This window comes from Pleurodeles waltl, chromosome 1_2 (assembly GCF_031143425.1).
Source record: "Pleurodeles waltl isolate 20211129_DDA chromosome 1_2, aPleWal1.hap1.20221129, whole genome shotgun sequence".
Classification (NCBI taxonomy): domain Eukaryota; kingdom Metazoa; phylum Chordata; class Amphibia; order Caudata; family Salamandridae; genus Pleurodeles; species Pleurodeles waltl.
Genome location: NC_090437.1, coordinates 780,424,573 through 780,442,808, shown reverse-complemented (window position 1 = coordinate 780,442,808; position 18,236 = coordinate 780,424,573). Strand labels below are relative to the sequence as shown.

At 42.8% G+C, this 18,236-nt stretch overlaps 1 protein-coding gene across 1 annotated transcript in view; it reads right to left on the bottom strand.

Moving 5' to 3' along the window:
* The window catches only part of KLHL2 (kelch like family member 2), a 382,747-nt gene that overhangs the window by 346,613 nt on the left and 17,898 nt on the right, over positions 1–18,236 (bottom strand). The window contains exon 2 of the mRNA XM_069243918.1: positions 1,550–1,675. Within this exon, the coding sequence (XP_069100019.1) occupies positions 1,550–1,675 (126 nt within the window). The remainder of the gene's footprint in view (positions 1–1,549; positions 1,676–18,236) is intronic.

Sequence of the window (18,236 nt, the reverse complement as noted above, 5' to 3'; positions counted from 1 at the left end):
CAGTAATGGCAACTTGTCTGTCTTCATTTTAAAGGATAAGGACAATATCTCTAGGACTGATGAGATTATTTAGAAGGCAGTGCCCTGATGAGAAGGAAGAAGTTTGCCCATTTGAACTAAGAAGCTATTTTGCACCCAAAGAGACTTAGGGCTTGACTAAGATGTCGGCGGAGGGAATACTCTGTCACAAACGTATTAAGATCCTCATAATATATAATGGGATCGTAATACAGTGGATGGGATATCCGTCATGTTTGTGACAGAGTATTCCCCTCTGCAACATCTAAATCAGGCCCTTAGTTACAGAGGCTGCCTTGCACCCACAGGGCCTTGGATCCATGGTGACTGTACTGCTGTGGGGGTATTAACACTGCTCAGCTGAAACAAGACCAGAGTCTACACTTCACTGCCCATCACAACGTGTGTCAAGTGAAGCACAAAAACTAAAAAATTGCACTTATGAAGTGACATATTGCTGCAAAACGACCCTCATGTTGGTGGCCCATCACTATCATGAGCCCCATCATCGCATGTTCTTGCAGGCATGAGGCCACGGTGTGGATGTAACACAGCATCTTAGGTTGGTACCCCATTACTATTTGGAGCTCCTGCATTTGAAGTGTGAAGGCTCCTCTGCCAGTATGCCCAGTAGGGAAGAGCATGGCCCCACCACCCAATCCTGTGAGCTGACAGTCCAAACACTACTAGTTGTGTAGAAACAATAGCATCGCCCCAACGCCCCCCAGTCATGCACGAGACCCTTGCAGATCCAGACAGCTGCCTTCTTCGACCATGACTTTCCAGCTTAGTGGGTGTTAGGAGCTAGTTAAACTCCGCACCTCAAACCAAATTAGGCAACAGAGTGAGGGTAGGGTAGAAGAGAAATCGAGCCCAAAGGGCAGTGGATAGGATTCTGAATAAGGTGTAACTGAGCAAAGTGCAAGGTGCTCTGGATATACAACGTCTTCCTGGGCAAGCAGGGGTAAATTACTAACCGCATCTAAGCTTAACAAGATCAGAGGTATGTAGATTCAGTGGGAGTGGATTGAATACTAAGAGAGGGATTCATGTTGTCGGGAAGGCCTGATCGAAAGGCGTAACGCTAGAAAGGCACCAAAAAGTCACACTGAAACCGATGCAGAAATAAAGTAGAGAAGCCGCCACTTCAAGTATTGTTATTCTTTTACAACTCGGAGACGAAATAGCTGTACATCTTGCTGTCCCATTGATAAGTGTTACTAATGACAAAAATAAACTTTGTACCCTGGACAGAATGAGGCTGACGGCAAAGAGCACCTTAGAAGCTTTGTGAATACATGATTTGGCAGGAAATCTTCAAATTTTCAAAAAAAAGAAGTTTAAATTAGAAGCATGTGTGTGCGCATGCTAGTCTAGTTTCATTTTGTTTTTAGTTGCTGTATTTCGCTTTCAGCAAGAATGATTTTATAGCCTCGCTGGTTTTAAAACAAAACCCCTCTCCTAACCATCTGAACAACTGCTGAGAAACAGCACGAAACGAGGCAAGTGCTGAAGAACAACAACAATCTACCTTCGTAGCTCGTTCATGGCTCTGAAGGCTTTCTTCGCGTGCCGAGGGTTCAGCGTGACAGGGCCGTGCTTCTCGGCACTGTCATCTTTCCAGTCGTGAGGCTTCTGATGGTAGAGCTTCGTACATCTGTAAACACACAGGACAAAACAAAAAGCGCAGGTTAGCGTTCTCAGCGTCAACGAGGCACTGATTACAGCCTGTCAATCCATGACAAAGATCTACTGTTCGCTCATAATTAGAGCTGACGATTGTATGGTATTTCATTTGTTAACATTCCTGCTGCGTGTATCTACTTTTTGTCGTCCTGTTGGCAGGTATTCATATTTCTTTTATTTTTCGTGAAAAAGTAAGTTCCAACTAATGTAGCTTTACATTTATTTAAATTATAAATCTGAACAAAGACGTGACTGTCTTTCAAGGTTTAGCATTATTCATATAATACAAAAACACTCAAAGGAAACATTAACGTTATAGTACAAATATGTGAAAGTTCAAAGGTATTTGAGGCAATCCCTGTTCTGTGTTTAGTTCCCTATGCTGTCAGTCTGCACAGATATAGTCCTGGCAGTCATGAATGACAACATGGTGATGGGTGGTCACTAAAAATACTTACTTTCTGTATATTTCGGTTTCAAAAACCGCATTTGCATATAAAAACCTGTAATAATAGAACACTGTGAGCCCTAATTCTAATGGAGGGATAGGCTCAATTTATAATCATTCGTGCGAGGGTCTACTCTGCAGCCGAGGGAATAACCACCCCGCCTCCTAGGACAAGGCAAAGCATACATTTATAGCAAACAGCTGAAAGCATCTAGAACATGGGTACTCATAAACAATTTCCCAGGGGCTGCACTGTTTGGTCTGTGATGTGACCGAGGGCTGCAGTCCGAGGGATGGGGGTGGGGATGGGTAGTGGTAAAGTGGTTGTAGGGTAAGTGAAGCGTATACATCTAGTATCTGAAGTGCGCAATGCAAAACCAGAAACTTGGGTATAAATCCCAGCTTCTTAACCAAATTGTGTGATCCTAGGCAAATGTTTGACTTCACTTTACCTCCTTTTTCCTTTTTCTTCATCATCACATATAAGAACCTTGAAATACGTCTTCAGGATGTATGCTGCATAATACCTTCTGTGTCTGATTTAATAAAATATGTTGTTCATGTATAATAGAAACCCAGCCCTCCCAAAGAGTTCACATAACAACTGGTTTGTCTCTTAGTTCACAGGTTGTTGCCAGGGTGTGAGAGGGAAAGGGGATGAAAGTTTCTAAATTTATGTTTGAAAACTATCACTCTAAAAAATACTTGTCAATGCAGTGATATAATTGTGTGTACTAAGGTGAAACAATTCTGCAGGTTAATGAAAGGCACTTTTTTAATTTCAAACAGATCATACTTTTATGTTTTTGCTGCACCATGTCTTTAATAATGAAGGTGTTTTTCTAGAGTTGAGTTCCAGGACACCCTAGTTACTCCCTTTTCAATTAGCCTCCAATTGAATACTTGCCCGTTTATTTAACCATTTTTAGTGTTGGTGCCAAGCCGAACAAATAGTAGCACAGTGCTGTTGTTGACCTGGGGGCTGACAGGGTATAGGGTGCAAGTGCCACCAAATTACAAATATCAGCACATGAAGGTGATAGAGGACTCAACAGGACGTTGAGACAGTACTAGATGCCACAACGCAAATTTGGCTTTTACATATTAAACATAATTGCAAATTCAGATTTAGGGACAAAGTGATTTGCTAATATTTACCAAATGTCATTAGACATCTCCCACTGTGTTAAACCCTTTAAAATACAAAAGAAAGTTTTTAAAAAATGGGATAAGTAGTTGAACTAATCTCAGCACTCTAGTAAATAATCAAGCTTTATTCCAATCCATCTGTACTTTAAGCACTATGCCACTCCATACAGTCTTTGTCAAGCTCCAGTAGGAAAAGTCCATCTGAAACTGCCAGACTAAATAGAGTACCCCAAGACAGAAACACAAGCAACTGCAGACTAGTTTTGGACTTGTTGGACCTCATCATTTGGGTGCAGCTCGTGTCCGATGGTACAGTGAGAACAAAACCTTGGTCTATAAGTTCCTACTCCTATCTAGCTATTAGAATACACCATCCCTAGATGGAGAAAGCAATACTTTAGCCTCTAATGTTTTATCTAGGATTAGTCTACCTGTCAGTACCTAGTGGTACTACTGAAAAGAGCAGCTGTTAGTCAAATACAAGCCAAATAATCTATTGAATTCTTCTCAAACTGGAATCCGGCACAGGAACACATTCTCAAGGTCTTTGTGGCCTCATTCTGTCAAGTGATTCTGGTAGTGGATGTTTATGGTGTTAACCGTGTTTATTTAATGGACTTTCTAACAATATTTTCCATTATCAACCACACCATCGTACTTCACCAGCAGGGTGTTTTGGGATGCAATCAAAAAGGCAAGAACAAATCGGATGTTTGGGAAAACTATCAATCCCTACATCCACTGATCTACATTCTTCAGCCACATACAAGGAGCACCAACTGTGTCTATAACTTTTATCAGAACTTAAAGATCCCTAAACTCCATCCCTAAACTATGTGATTTGGACACAATGTGGGAAGTGCAGGGTGTACCAATCTACCCCAAAAATATAATAAAAGTACTGTATAAGGGGCAATAACTGCGGTTTGCTGTTAAACAAAACTAATCCTTGTAAAGGAGCACAGATTTACCTAATGTCAAGTCATAAAAACATCTGGGTACTAATTTCCCCCACCTTTTAGAACTTCCACTCTGTGACCTCAGAATTGTATGTGTGTCCCATCTGACAGGGAATTTAATTTCAAACTCACCCTAAGTACCTCCCCCCTAACAACACTAAACAGATTTAAAGGACCTTCCATTGAAAAGAAGAAATGAAATCGAGTTCTGTTACCCAATCCTGCATCACCAACAATCACTAATAAAAAGGGATCCAGATTGCCGCTTTGTTTGTGTCAGAACACCATTTAGAGGGCCACTGGGCAGGCAGGAGATACAGGGCCCAACCGCTTTGGCTGAAGCCTTTTACTCCCAATATCTCGGGAAACCCTACTATGGATCCTGCTCAATTGGACCAAGCATCCCTTCTGCACCTGACTCTCAGTTAGGTATTGTCATACAAGGAGCCAGGGCTCCTTCGACATGGGGGGGTATAAACAGATCGGTGAACAAGACTCATCATGCAACGTGCAGCAGTGCGAACAATAAATCAATGTCCAGTAAATACTTGTTCTTATGTTAAAAAAAAGTATTTTAATTCTACATATGCAAATATAAACAACATTCAAAAGCAATAACACAATCTCCCTTGAGGTCAGGGTTCTAGCAGTTGCCAGGCCACTCCCTGTCCTACTAACTTTAGTGCAACTGGTTCAATTTTATTCCTCATTCACTGAGGTCCACATCCAGGGCCTGTAAACTATTAAGCCATACTCAGGAGTTCTCCACTCTGACTCTATTGGGAAGTTCAGTCACAACCGTCTATGGGGGTCACAGTACTGATGGCAGTATGTTCACTGGGGTCCCAAAGGCCCAGTTCCTGGGTTACCTGCCCTGGGGATATGGAACCCTTCAGCAGCGCAGAGAAGTCCTACTCTGGATCGTCAAAGTCAGGCTGCACACGGTCACACACGGCAGCACCAGGCAGATGCAGGCTCTCTCCTCCAAGGTGCTACTGGCTGGTTCTAGCGATCAGGGGTGATCACGAAGTAAGTCAATCTTCCCTTCGGTGGGGATCTCCTTGCTCTGACGGGGCTCAGATGATGCCCTTTGATCCTTGGTTTTTTTTCAGTGCAGTTTGCAGTATGTGGGATGGACCCACCTCGATCACAGCAGCAGTTTCCCTGACCCAGGTGATGGCCTGAACTCTTAGCCTCAGTGTTTCAGGCAGCCCCTCCTAGCATATGGGGTCGACAACACAGCACTCACAAATCTGGTCATGCTGACCTGGCCTTGGTGCTCATGGTGGCCTCCTCTCTGGTACAAAGAGACACCTATCATAAAGGCATACACCCTCCACACATCCCTTGCTCCTCAACTCAATACACTGCACCCCTCCTGACACATGGGTGTTGCTAAAACCATCCAGCACACCAGCTATGGCCCGATCAATGCAAGAGCGGTTTCCTCACACCTTGCACAGCGAGTAATCATGATAGAGCTCCCCTCTTGACCTTGCTCCTTCTAATGCTATAGTCTCACTCAAGGGCACACTTAACTTGGTGAGCAGGCAGGCACTGGTGTTCCAGGACAGGTGGTCTTGGTTTCCCTGAGTGATTTTCCCTCACCCAGCAGGGAGACTAGCAGGCCTGGGCCCCCAGTTGCCCCAGTGCACACCTACATGTCAGTCACAGTGATATGTGCATCAAAAGGTTAATACCGGGTTACCATACGTACTGTTCACAATTCCTTATCAACTCCAACTCTCTCTTCTTGAAATGTGTCCAGGCCCCTTCCTTGTGATAATTATTGAATCAAAGAGCCCTTTGAAAAGTTTGGCTCTCCCATCTTCCAATGCATGTCCATCTCAGCTTTAATGAACGTGACAATGCACAAATCAGTCTGGGGGGTTTCCTCTACTACTCATGTTTTCACCAGGCAAGCCCAGCCTTCCCAAAATGGAACCCAAGGTTCTCCATGTAATGTACCAATGCAGGCACACTTGCACCCAGAGTAAATCCACAGCACACTGACTGCACAGCACTGTTATCCTCATGTATTATGCCACCACAGGCATAACCACATGCAACAAACGCATTCACTCTGCACACACTGTTCAGTACTGCAGCTTCTCTGTATTTTACCAGAGTGGGTTATTTAAAATCACACATTGCCAGCATAAACACATCTACAATGTGCACACTGTACCACACTTCACAGCTTCTGTATTGTGCTTCTTGCAAGCACATATATACTCAGCACGTTTCCATCAACATGCACTTCCACATCTACCTGATGCAGGCCAGAGTTGAGTTAAGCGCACAGCAGTTAAACTTTTAAAAAGGCGAGCAAGCCTCTAGGCCTCACTCCAGTGACACAGGGTTAAAAAAGGTCCTGTTCACTACTAATGATTACTACATGGTACGCTGCCATCACCACTCTTATGCAGCTTAACTCCAGGTAAAGGCAGTAGTCTTCCACCACAATGGAGGCAGAGCTGTGGGTGCCCCTCTTCAGTTCAGGAAGACTGCAGTCCATGAGACAGGCCTATGTCATGGTGAACACAGATGATACATGTTCAACTATGACAAAAAAATCAGCATTAGGGATCCAGACAACAGTACAGTTGGGCGCTCACTGCAGAGGTGCACTTCTCTTACCACACAGAGGACTTTTCCATCCCAACAGTATGATTATGTCTGGTTGAGTTGTAAAACCTGCTATGAATATCATTCACAAGATAATCTCTTACAAAAAATGAAACAATTCTTTGTAACAAAATAGTGATTTTTATAGATTGATACTACAATTATATAATGTTTCTATTTATTTCTTCCCAAGGGACCTGTTCAGATCATAGTCCTTCTTAAAGATGCCAGTATTCTATTATTAGACAGGGGATGCTGTACCTGTTCATGCTTCAGTCACATATGTGGTAGGAGTTACACCCTCAAAACTGCCACTCAGTGCAGAAAATGAGGGAAATTCAGCTGGATCTCAGATCTGGTAGCTATGATTGAACATGATCTGAGATCTAAGTGGTCCCAGAATTTTTCCTGGTGTAACCAGCCCACATCGGGACACACTCAGCAGAGTCCTCACGTTGTCTGCATTCCATTCCTAGCAGCAACCTGCAGGCAGTGAAGGGGCTTTCTTATTTTCACTTCCATCTAGATCCAAAACAAAGGCTTGATTTAAAGGGGAGTCAGCCCTCCTTTTGTTCAGCATCACTTTGGTTGCGAGCTAGCTGGGCCCTAAAACCTAGATCCAAATGTAATAAATGCACACAGCATGTTATCATGTCATAAGTAATTAGGTGACGCTATGATTTGGAGGCTGGGTTTTGACTTTGTTGAAGCCCTGCATGTAAGAGTCTGTAATAATGCAAGATACATCCGCCTCTATGAGTAATCCTACAAATTACAATTTAAATAGTGCCTACCAATTAATTTTTTTATTTAAGTATTTTATAGTGCTACTCCTCCCAAGGTAGGTTGTCAGAGAACACCACACACACATATTATACAGAGACAATAAATCATTTCAGTGCATACATCGATGTACAAGAAAGGTTACATAAGATAAGGATTTACAGGGTGCAGGAGTCACTTATCATCCTCACCGGTAGGCATTGTTTGTTAAGAGTAGATGATCAGGAGAAACACAAAGTAAAGAATTAAAATTTAGCGAGCGGTTGAGGTTTTCTGTACTAATAACACTTTAAGACTATCCAAATGAACCATTTTAGCAACCTTAGATTTAAGACAGATTGAGAAAAACAATAAGGTTCTACACCCACGTCTTGCAGTTTGCAAGCAGCTCTTGATGCTGGTTCACCGCTCATTGTGATATGCTAGAAGTACTGAAAACTGTGAACTGCAAGTAACAAAAGGTTCCGTGTTTCAAAACATTAACCCACTTACCTATCTACATAAAAAACAAATCTGTGATCTGCATGCTACACAATAGGCTTTGCAGCAGGCACATTAACCCCCACCTCCATTCTACTTTACAAGTCAGAACTATACCAATACAAACCACAGATCTACACAGGAAGTGCATAAACCACCAGAGGTATCTTATCAATATTATTATCCTCTAAAAATGCTGGAGACATAAACATTTCTGCGGCAGGTGCGTTGACCCAGTAAGCTATTTTAATATGCAGCCTCCTTGTTATCAATTAAGTAAGCCAGAACAGATTTACTGTTTCTTTGCAATAGAGTTTTTAAAAACAAAGGTATAAGATGCCTGTAAAACTCCACTCCTGTAACTCCACCCCCTCCTTCCGTTACCACTTACTGACCCCCAATGTATGGGTTCCTGGGATGTTTTCCTGATTCCAGCACTGTATGTATGTAGGGTGAGCATACAGAGGTAGTACACCCTTAACACTTACAGGTTAGCTACACTGGTCTGTGGCTTCCCCAGTTCCACAGGACTTTCCAACTTAAAAAAAAAAAAAAAAAAAAAGGATTTGCAGACGACGATTTAAAATGACCATTCCGTCTTTTTTTCGGAAGGCTTTGTAGCTTAACAAGTGAGTCATTTATTGGACGGGGGATAATGCACTTGTCCTTTGAGCTTACATTGAGCATCATCATCCATGCTGTGCTTTCTCCACCACTGGCACAGAGGTTCGTCGTGACACGGACTGTGTCTGTGTGTAATGTTTTCTGATGACCCCGCCTGTGCCAGGCCGTGTTCTGATGCTGGATGTATGAAATTTGTCCGGAACACATTTCCGTAGCACAGAGATTGTGTTTCGTCACGCACTTTATGACAGGCGCGGCTAAGGTGGAGCACCATGCAGGAATTATATATGCATCTGGTACGAGGACAGGTATGTAAATATTTATATTTGTCATAATTACTATGATATTTCACTTCCAAACAAGGTTTGGTGCCGCTCCTTAAATGGGGCGTTTCTTGATATTAACCGAGTTTCACTAAACACTCACGGCAAGCGCTTCTTGACTAATGAGAGCCATTTAAAGAGTCCCCATAAACAGCACCTCTAATGTCAGTGTGGTAGGTCCAATGCCTATATGCCAATTATCACCAAAACATTTACTTTAAACAAATGCAAATAACTACATCCTGGCACAGAGTTCATGTTTTGTACACATACACAACGTTTTATATTAACAAGGTGCCAATACCAGCTACTGGTGAATCTACCAGGCAAATGGAGCAGTGACTTCTTCACCTACCCAGCTACCCTCAGTGCTCTGGGAGCTCACAATCAACTGGGGGAGATGCGGGGCAAGGTGCAGGCCGAAGGATGCGGCAATAGGTAATTCTCACAGTTAATACTTTATTCCTCTACCGTCAAAATACAAAGCATTTCATGCAGAAAATATATATCCCCGCAACATAGATGTGCAGTTAAGAATAGTAAATCTATACTTTTCTCTATGTATTATCTTCAAAATTTTGGAAGCACACTACTTTGTGCACAACTTGCTTGACCAATACATTGGCGCTATCACACACCTGGGATGCCTAATACATTGTTATGTTACCTACACTTCTGAGTGGGGCTGCTATACACGTAATAGACAGAACCTATAAATATTTAAGATTCCAATTCAAAGCAAAAAAGCAGAAGATGTGTACTGTGAGCATCCTACATTGTAAGACCAAATTGCATCAGTTCATACTTGCCATTCCTTCAATGAACCAAGAGCAACGCAGAAAACTGAGATCGCCCCCGTTCACACCCACAACCCAGGCGTTGTAAAATCATAAAATTGTTAATAGACCTCATCTTAATGTACTTGACCTGTAAATGTGTTTCAAATTGTGTGATCCTACGCAAATATTTTATTTTACAGGCCCCGTTTTCTTCATTCTCACATATGAGTGCACTTCAAATATGTGAGTTCAGCATTTCTGCAGTACAAAAAAACTCTTTTGTTTGGTTAAATAAACTAAATGTTTGCTCCATGTATAGCCCACATATAGGGTATACATGTTCCGTGACTTGCCTTAGTTTACTAATATCATTGCCTTCAGGGCTGAACTATTTCCTAGTTTATGTTTAAACACGCACTTTCAATAAATAGTTTACTAAAGAATGATATGGTAGCACACAGTCATTTACAGACAGCAAATTTCCAAGATATGTCCACAAACATTCCCACTAACTTGCAGCTTTACTGATAAAACTATGTAGGGTATTAATAATCTCTGAAAATGGGTCTTCAGGAAATATATTTATCATTTGCACATCACCAAGTAAATCGTTCTTATTTGTTTTCATCCTATTACAGTATTTTTTTCTTCACTAACTGAAGAACAAACAATGGTCTTCCACAGCTACTGATATGTATTTTGAAATGTTTGTACATTTGACTTCATTATTTAAATGCTGTGTGTTAGAAAAAACTCACCTAGCCTTTCATTTCACAGTTTTTATAGCAGGTCAGACAGGTAAACTTAAACAATCCCAGAACTCTGCAATCAGAATGGATAAAGACAAAGTGACTTTTGACCTCTGTCTCTGAACACAGCAAGTGTAACACAAACATTATTTTAAGGCATCTTTTTCACTTTCTGACTGAAGAGAACATCTATTCTTTGTCAACTTGCCAGAAGGGGCGAGTAGGTCCTAAAAATAGCCTGACCTGATAAAAAAAGTACTGGCCATAGTGAGTGGTTGAGCAGATTGTTCGAGCCCTGCAACACCCTAAAACAGGTACTGACAAAGGCAATTTGTCTGGCACTGGCTGCCAGCCTTTTGGCCATGTTAGTGTGTGCTTTGTATTGTCATGGTTTTTGCACAACTTTATTTTGAGTGACGGAACCTAGCCCTCATCAATATATTGAAACAAGCATTTGTAATACAATACGTCTCACATTTGCTTGAGTTAGAGCTATTGGCATTGTAAATTCATAACTGGACTTTTCTTGCCACATAAATTGGTCAACCCAGCCTCATAATTTTGTCCTTTCCTGCCATATAATTCTAGTGGTCCTGCATATAACTTCCATTTACCTTCTTCCTCTATCTGCAGCACAATATGAAAATGTTGCCAATTAGCATCCTAATTTAAATCTGCCATGCTAATTCCGATAGAATACCACTTTCCCCACCCCACCATCAGAGTTGCTGGCTGACTAACACAATTTCCCCAAAAAAGGCACAAGACAGCTACAGAGGAGAAATAAACTAGAAGGGTCACTCAAACTTATCAAGAGTGTTCAAATATGTGTTCAAACAGTCATAGTGTAATAAGGATGTTAAGTTGGCCTGAATTATGGTCATAATTGTAATAAAGAGAGATTATTAAAACATATACGATTTTTTTTTCAAACCTTTATTATAAATAAACTTTTAGCCTCAGACAGTAATGCTCAAAACAGCCCCTACAAAGCACGATAACAAAAATATAATTTGTCAGAAACATGGTCATGTAACCATATTGTTAGCCCCTGGAGGGCATAGCCCCATGAAAAAATACAGGAAAAAGTAATGCAGTGTAGCCATACACTTAGCCCCTAAAGGGTGTTTTAGGGCTAGGAGTCCTACTGCAATGTTATTACAAACAAGACATTTAACTCCTTCGCAGTCAAGGACGTAAAGGTTACGTCCTTGGCTGCAGTGCTGAGGCGCCAAGGACGTAACCATTTCATCCTTGGACCGGCTCATCGAAGGAGCGCTAGTGCTCCCTCCATGAGCCTCGCCTCCACGCCCCCAGGGCAGGGATAGAAGGGGAATCACTTCCCCTTCCACCCCCGCCCCTGAGGAGTCTGATGACATCAGCGCGCGATTGCGCCCTGACCTCATCAGAGGCTGCCCCCTCCAGCGCGGATCACATAGAGGGGGCGAGAGAGGCATCAAAGGAAAGGCCTTTCCTTTCCTTTGATGTCTCTCTCAGCATTTCTGCTGCCCGATCGCAATGAGATCGGGCAGCAGAAATGCCCATTAGACACCAGGGAGTTTTTTTTTTTGTATTTGTGAATAAGGGGAGTGGCTCCTTGGGCAAAGGCCGCTCCCCAGGGGGTCACATTATTTTTAGACCATTTCTTCCCCCCTGGGGGAAGATCAGCCTATTATAATTAGGCCTACCTGCCCCCAGGGGGGCAAAAACTGCTAGACACCAGGGATTTGTTTTTTAGGTCAGTTTCACATGAGTGGAGCTCCCCTTAGGCAAGGGTCGTTCCCCTGGCAGACAAATTTGTTTTAGGCCATTTCTGCCCCCCTTGGGGCAGATCGGCCTATTGTAATTAGGCCGATCTGCCCCTAGGGGGGCAGCAACCTCTAGGCACCAGAGATCATTTTAAAAAATGTGTTTATTTTTTTAGATGTGGGGAGAAATCTTTTTAGGCCATTTCTGCCCAACTTGGGGGCAGATCGGCCTAGTTTTATTAGTTCAATCTGCCCCCAAGGGGGGCAGAAACACTAGACACCACGGATTTTTAATTGTTTGCGTCAATTTTACGCAAGGGGAGTGACCCCTTAGGCAAGGGTCGTTCCCCTGGGGGGAAAATTTATTTTAGGCCATTTTTGCCCCCCTTGGGGGCATATCTGCCTATTTTTAGTAGGACGATCTGCCCCCAAGGGGGGCAGAAAACACTAGGCACCAGGGATTTTTTTTCTTGCACCAATTTCACACAAGGGGAGGGCCCGCCTAGGCAAGGGTCGCTCCCCTGTGGGGAGGGCAAATTTATTTTAGGCCCTTGGGGGCAGATCGGCCTATTTCTATTAGGCCGATCTGCCCCCGGGGGAGCAGAAACCACTTACGCACCAGAGATTGGTGTGTGTGTTTTGTTTGGGGGGGAAGCCCCTTGGGCAAGGGTTGCTTTCCATGGGGACACATTACTGTTGGCCACATCTGCCCCCCTTGGGGGCAGATCGGCCTATTATTGGGAAGCCCATCTGCCCGCCAGGGGGGAGCAGAAAGCACACCAGAGACAGGGGAAGATTTTTTTTTTCAAAAAAGAGGGTGGTGGAATGGCCATACCCCTATCTCAAATAAATGGGGCCAAAGTTGTTCTTCCCACCGGTGGGCAGATGGGGCAATTACCCCCGATCCACTTCCCTGGGGAGGGGAGGGGAGGGGGCAGAAAGCCTACTAGTTGCCAGGGAATAAAAAAAAAAAATAGTGGGGTGGTGGCTACCACCCAGTATGGGCATGGTTATGCCCACACTCCAACTGAAAGGGGTAACAGTCGTTCAGGTCTCCCCAGGCACACTAAAACATCTTATCCCACGGCAAGCAAAAGCACATTTGATTATTTGTGGTTTTGGTTTCGCATTTGGGCCATGAGAGCTTGTCTAACTCTCAAAATCGTCACACTTGGAACGGTGAGGGCTGCACTTTTTGGACTTTGGGACACTGCCATGTAGAAAAATCCACAAGACCTAGGCACATCTGAAAACTAAACATCTGGATGAGTCCAGGGTGGTGTGCTTTACATGCACCCGCACCATTTTCTTACACACAATGCCCTGCAAATCTCCAACTTTTCTGGAAATCACAAATTTTTTCCACATTTTTGTGATGGAACCTTCCGGAATCTGCAGGAATCCACAAAATCCTATCACCCAGCATTGTTGCATCTATACCGATAAAAAATCTGCCCCACTTGTCAGCCTAAAACTGTTTTTGTTTTCAAACTGCCCTTTTGGACCCGTTTTGGTTTCCCCTCAATTTCAACATGTTTTTGTCTCTTCCCTGTCACAGGCACTTGGCCCACCTACACAAGTAAGGTATCATTTTTAACGAGAGACTGAGTGGAATGTTGTGTGGTAGGAAATTTGTATCGGTTCGGTGATCCCACACAGAAATGTGGGAAAAATGTGATTTTTTAGCCAAATTTGAGGTTTGCTGAGGATTCTGGGTAAGAAAACACTGGGGGATCCATGCAAGTCACACCTCCCTGGACTCCCTCAGGTGTCTAGTTTTCAGAATTGTTTGGGTTTGATAGGTTTCCCTATATGGCTGCTGAGCCCAGGACCAAAAACGCAGGTGCCCCCGCAAAAACAGGTAGTTTTGTATTTGATAATTTTGTGTCCACACAGTGTTTTGGGGCATTTTGGTTCGCGGGAACTAGGCCTAACCACACAAATGAGGTACCATTCTTATTGGGAGACATGGAGGAATGCTGGGTGGAAGGAAATGTGTGTCTCCTCTTAGATTCCAGAACTTTCTATCATGAAATGTGAGGAAAAAGTGTTTTGTTTGCCAAATCTTGAGGTTTGCAAAGGATTCTGGGCAACAGAACCTGGCGAGAGCCCCACAAGTCACCCCATCCTGGATTCTCCTAGGTGTCTAGTTTTACAAAATGCACAGGTTTGGTAGGTTTCCCTAGGAGTCGGCTCAGCTAGAGGCCAAAATCCACAGCAAGGCACTTTGCAAAAAACTTGTCAGATTTCAATGTAAAAATGTGATGTGTGCATGTTGCGTTTCCTGTCGCAGGCACTAGGCCTACCCAGACATTTGAGGTACCATTTGTATCGGGAGACTTGAGGGAACACAGAATAGAAGAACAAGTGTTACTGCCCCTTGTCTTTCTCTACATTTTTTCCTTCCAAATGTAAGACAGTGTGTAAAAAAGACGTCTATTTGAGCAATGCACTGTAATTCACATGCTAATATGTGGACCCCGGAATTCAGAGATGTGCAAATAACCACTGCTTCTCAACCTTATCTTGTGCACATTTTAGAAATACAAAGGTTTCCTTAATACCTATTTTTCACTCTTTATATTTCACCAAATGAATTGCTGTATACCCAGTATACAATGAAAACCCATTGTAAGGAGCAGCTCATTTATTGGCTCTGGGTACCTAGGGTTCTTGATGAACCTACAAGCCCTATATGTCCCCACCAACAAAAGAGTCCAGCAGACGTAACGGTATATTGCTTTAAATAGTCTGACATCCCAGGAAAAAGCTACAGTGTAAAACGTGGAGAAAAATTGCTGTTTTTTTTACCCCAATTTCAATATTTTTTTATTTCAGCTGTTTTTTTCTGTATGAAACCCTGTAGGATCTGCACAAATGACTCCTGCTGAATTCAGAATTTTGTCTAATTTTCAGAAATGTTTAGCTTTCCAGGATCCAGCATTGGTTTTACACCCATTTCTGTCACTAACTGAAAGGAGGCTAAAAGCACAACATATAGAAAAAATGGGGTATGTCCCAGTAAAATGCCAAAATTGGATTGAAAATTTTGTTTTTCTGATTCGTCTGCCTGTTCCTGAAAGCTGGGGCGATGGTGATTGTAGTACTACAAACCCTTTGTTGATGCCATTTTCGGGGAAAAAAACCACAAGCCTTCTTCTGCAGCCCTTTTTCCCATTTAAAAAAAAAATGTTGCTGTATTTCGGTTAATTTTCTGGTCTCCTCAAGGGGAACCCGCAAACTCTGGGTACTTCTAGAATCCATAGGCTGTTGAACAAAAAGGATGCAAATTTGGCGTGGGTAGCTTATGTAGAAAAAAAGTTATGGGGGCCTAATCGAGAACTGTCCCAATCAACCAAAAAAGGCCTGGCTCCTGAAGGGAAAAATGCCTAGCAGCAAAGGGGTTAAAACAAAACTTTTCCTACCTATAAAACAAACATTTTAGCCATTAGAAAGCTAAAAAGACATGGAATGGTGGGAGAGGTTATTATTTTGTAGTTCCCAGTAACATAGTGTGGGGAACCAGAGATGACGTAGACAGAAAGAGCACATTGTGGTCAATGTTTTGAGGATGGTCTTATTGTCCTAGGACCACCACAGGCTGAGTTATGAGCAAAAATATTTTGTAAAAGTAATGCCCCGCAAAGCATTATGGGGCAAGTTTCCATGCCACGAATTTTAATATGTTGATATGATTGTAACGCTTAGAACAGCCCCTAGAGGACACCACAATGAAAACAGCATTTGTAAGAAGCATGGACATGTAACTATATATTGAGCCCCCAAAGGGCATAACCACACAAAAAGAAAATGGCAATAAATAATACAAAAACATGGCATAAATAATTGAGAGTAACCATATATGTAGCCCCTAGAGGGCATAAAGCATTACATATTGTCAAGAGTAGTAGGTCTAAAGCAATGATATTACAAACACGTCCCTTAAAATACAAAGTATTCCAAGCTGGAAAACAAAAGTTCCAACCAAAAAAGTACTTAAAAAGACACTGAATGGTGGGAGGGATTATTATTATGGGGCCCCCACTAACTTAGTGTTGGAACCCAACGATAACCTAGACAGAAATAGTGTGTCGTGCTGAACGTTTTGGTGGTGGTCCCATTGTCGTAGGACCACCACAGGCTGAGTTATGGGCAATAATGTTTTGAAAAAGAAATGCCCCGCAAAGCATTACGGGGTGGGTTTCACGAGTGCAGTGACTATTGTAGTATCAGCTCTCCCACTGTGCCAGAATAGCCGCTTTGTGGATTTCTGTGTTTTTTCTGTGTTAAATGCTACAGTTTATATATTTTTCAACTGCTAAACTTGTTCAGTGGTACTCATGTGAAGCGCTCCTCAGATCGAGGTGACTCTATATGAAACTTCACTTCCTCATGTAAAGTGATCCTCTGATTGAGTTTGTGCTATATGAACCCTTTTAAAAAAATATATTAAATAAATTAAAAAGAACCCTCCAGCTTGCAGCCGTGGTGCGCAGACACCACAAAGAAACAGTGGCATGCCCAAAACAAGGAAGAACCAACATACGGCCAAGTAACGTGACGCTGCAAGGCGAAATAAATAAGTAGCACACTTAGGCATATAGCAGATTGGGCAAAAATCTATGTAAGAGCGTCAGTCTTCAAGATAGTAACAAAGCAGCTTCAAGGCGGGACAAACGTAAAGCATTCACCTACAAAATCAAGGGAATTTTGAAAGGCAGACCAAGGAATGAATGAAGGTAAAAGGCGTGGGATGGGCATGTTGCAAGCCCACAGATGTACATTACAACATGTGGAGGCTGCCTAGGCTTGACCTAAAAAGGAACTGCAGCAATTTGGAGGTTTAGAACTGAGAGTTTCTAAAACCTAAAAGAAGAACACTCATCTACCCATTTTTTTTATTTTTATGTCTTGCTATTCATATAGCGTGAACCTAAGTACCGGTGGTAGCAAAGCTCTTTACAAAGAGTTTACCATTACATCTTGACAAGCAGGTTACAGGGCACAGACAGACATGTCAAAAATCAGATGAGGCATCCTAGTTACAACCAGATCAAGGGTAGGGGGGGAGTTATTATTTACACATACTGCACAGTTCACAAAAGTTACATTACTAATGTTTCTGGTTTTGTAAACAGAAGGGATCAGATGAGGGCGATGCTGAGAGCGCAGTTCGGTGGTGAGTTTTTCTCTTAAGGCTAGAAGTCATTAAGCTAATGTTTTGGCTGAGGGTTGCTCCAGAGGGAGATAGGGGACAAGAGAGTTGTTTTGTTTCTGGTTTTCGATACTGGCAGGATCTGTTGGTTGGTTCTGCACGTGGTACAGGCTTAACCAGAAAATATTTTTTCTGCTATGGACTCTGATTTTTGTGTGCTTCCACAGGGGTGTAACACAGGCCCTTGCCGAGTGGGCCGGGTGGGGGGCAGGAGGTGCAGGCATCATTTTAGAAATCCCCAAATCCTTCAGAGGGCAACATTCCGCCCAAGGCTAATGCATATCTATATGATACGGGAGACTCAAGATTTACATCCCATTATTTTACGTTACACCACTGTTTTTCCAGGCTTGTATATGATACAGAAGGATTTTAATTTGTAGCATGCCGGTTTTCGGCATCAATGGAGGTTTCTGAGCATGTGGTTATGCGGTCAAATGTTCATTCTCCAGTTAGTCAGGTGGAAGAATTAAAAGCAGCGCTGAGCCCGACCAATGTGGAGTGCAGTAGACTGGCGAAGAGGGCATTTCCTGTTCAGTGTGGCATGTACTGTGAAGTAGGGCCCAGGCACACAGGAGTCTGATATAGGACAAGACTATCTGAGTTTACTTACTGTTAGTATGTTACGTTTATGGGCTAATGACAAG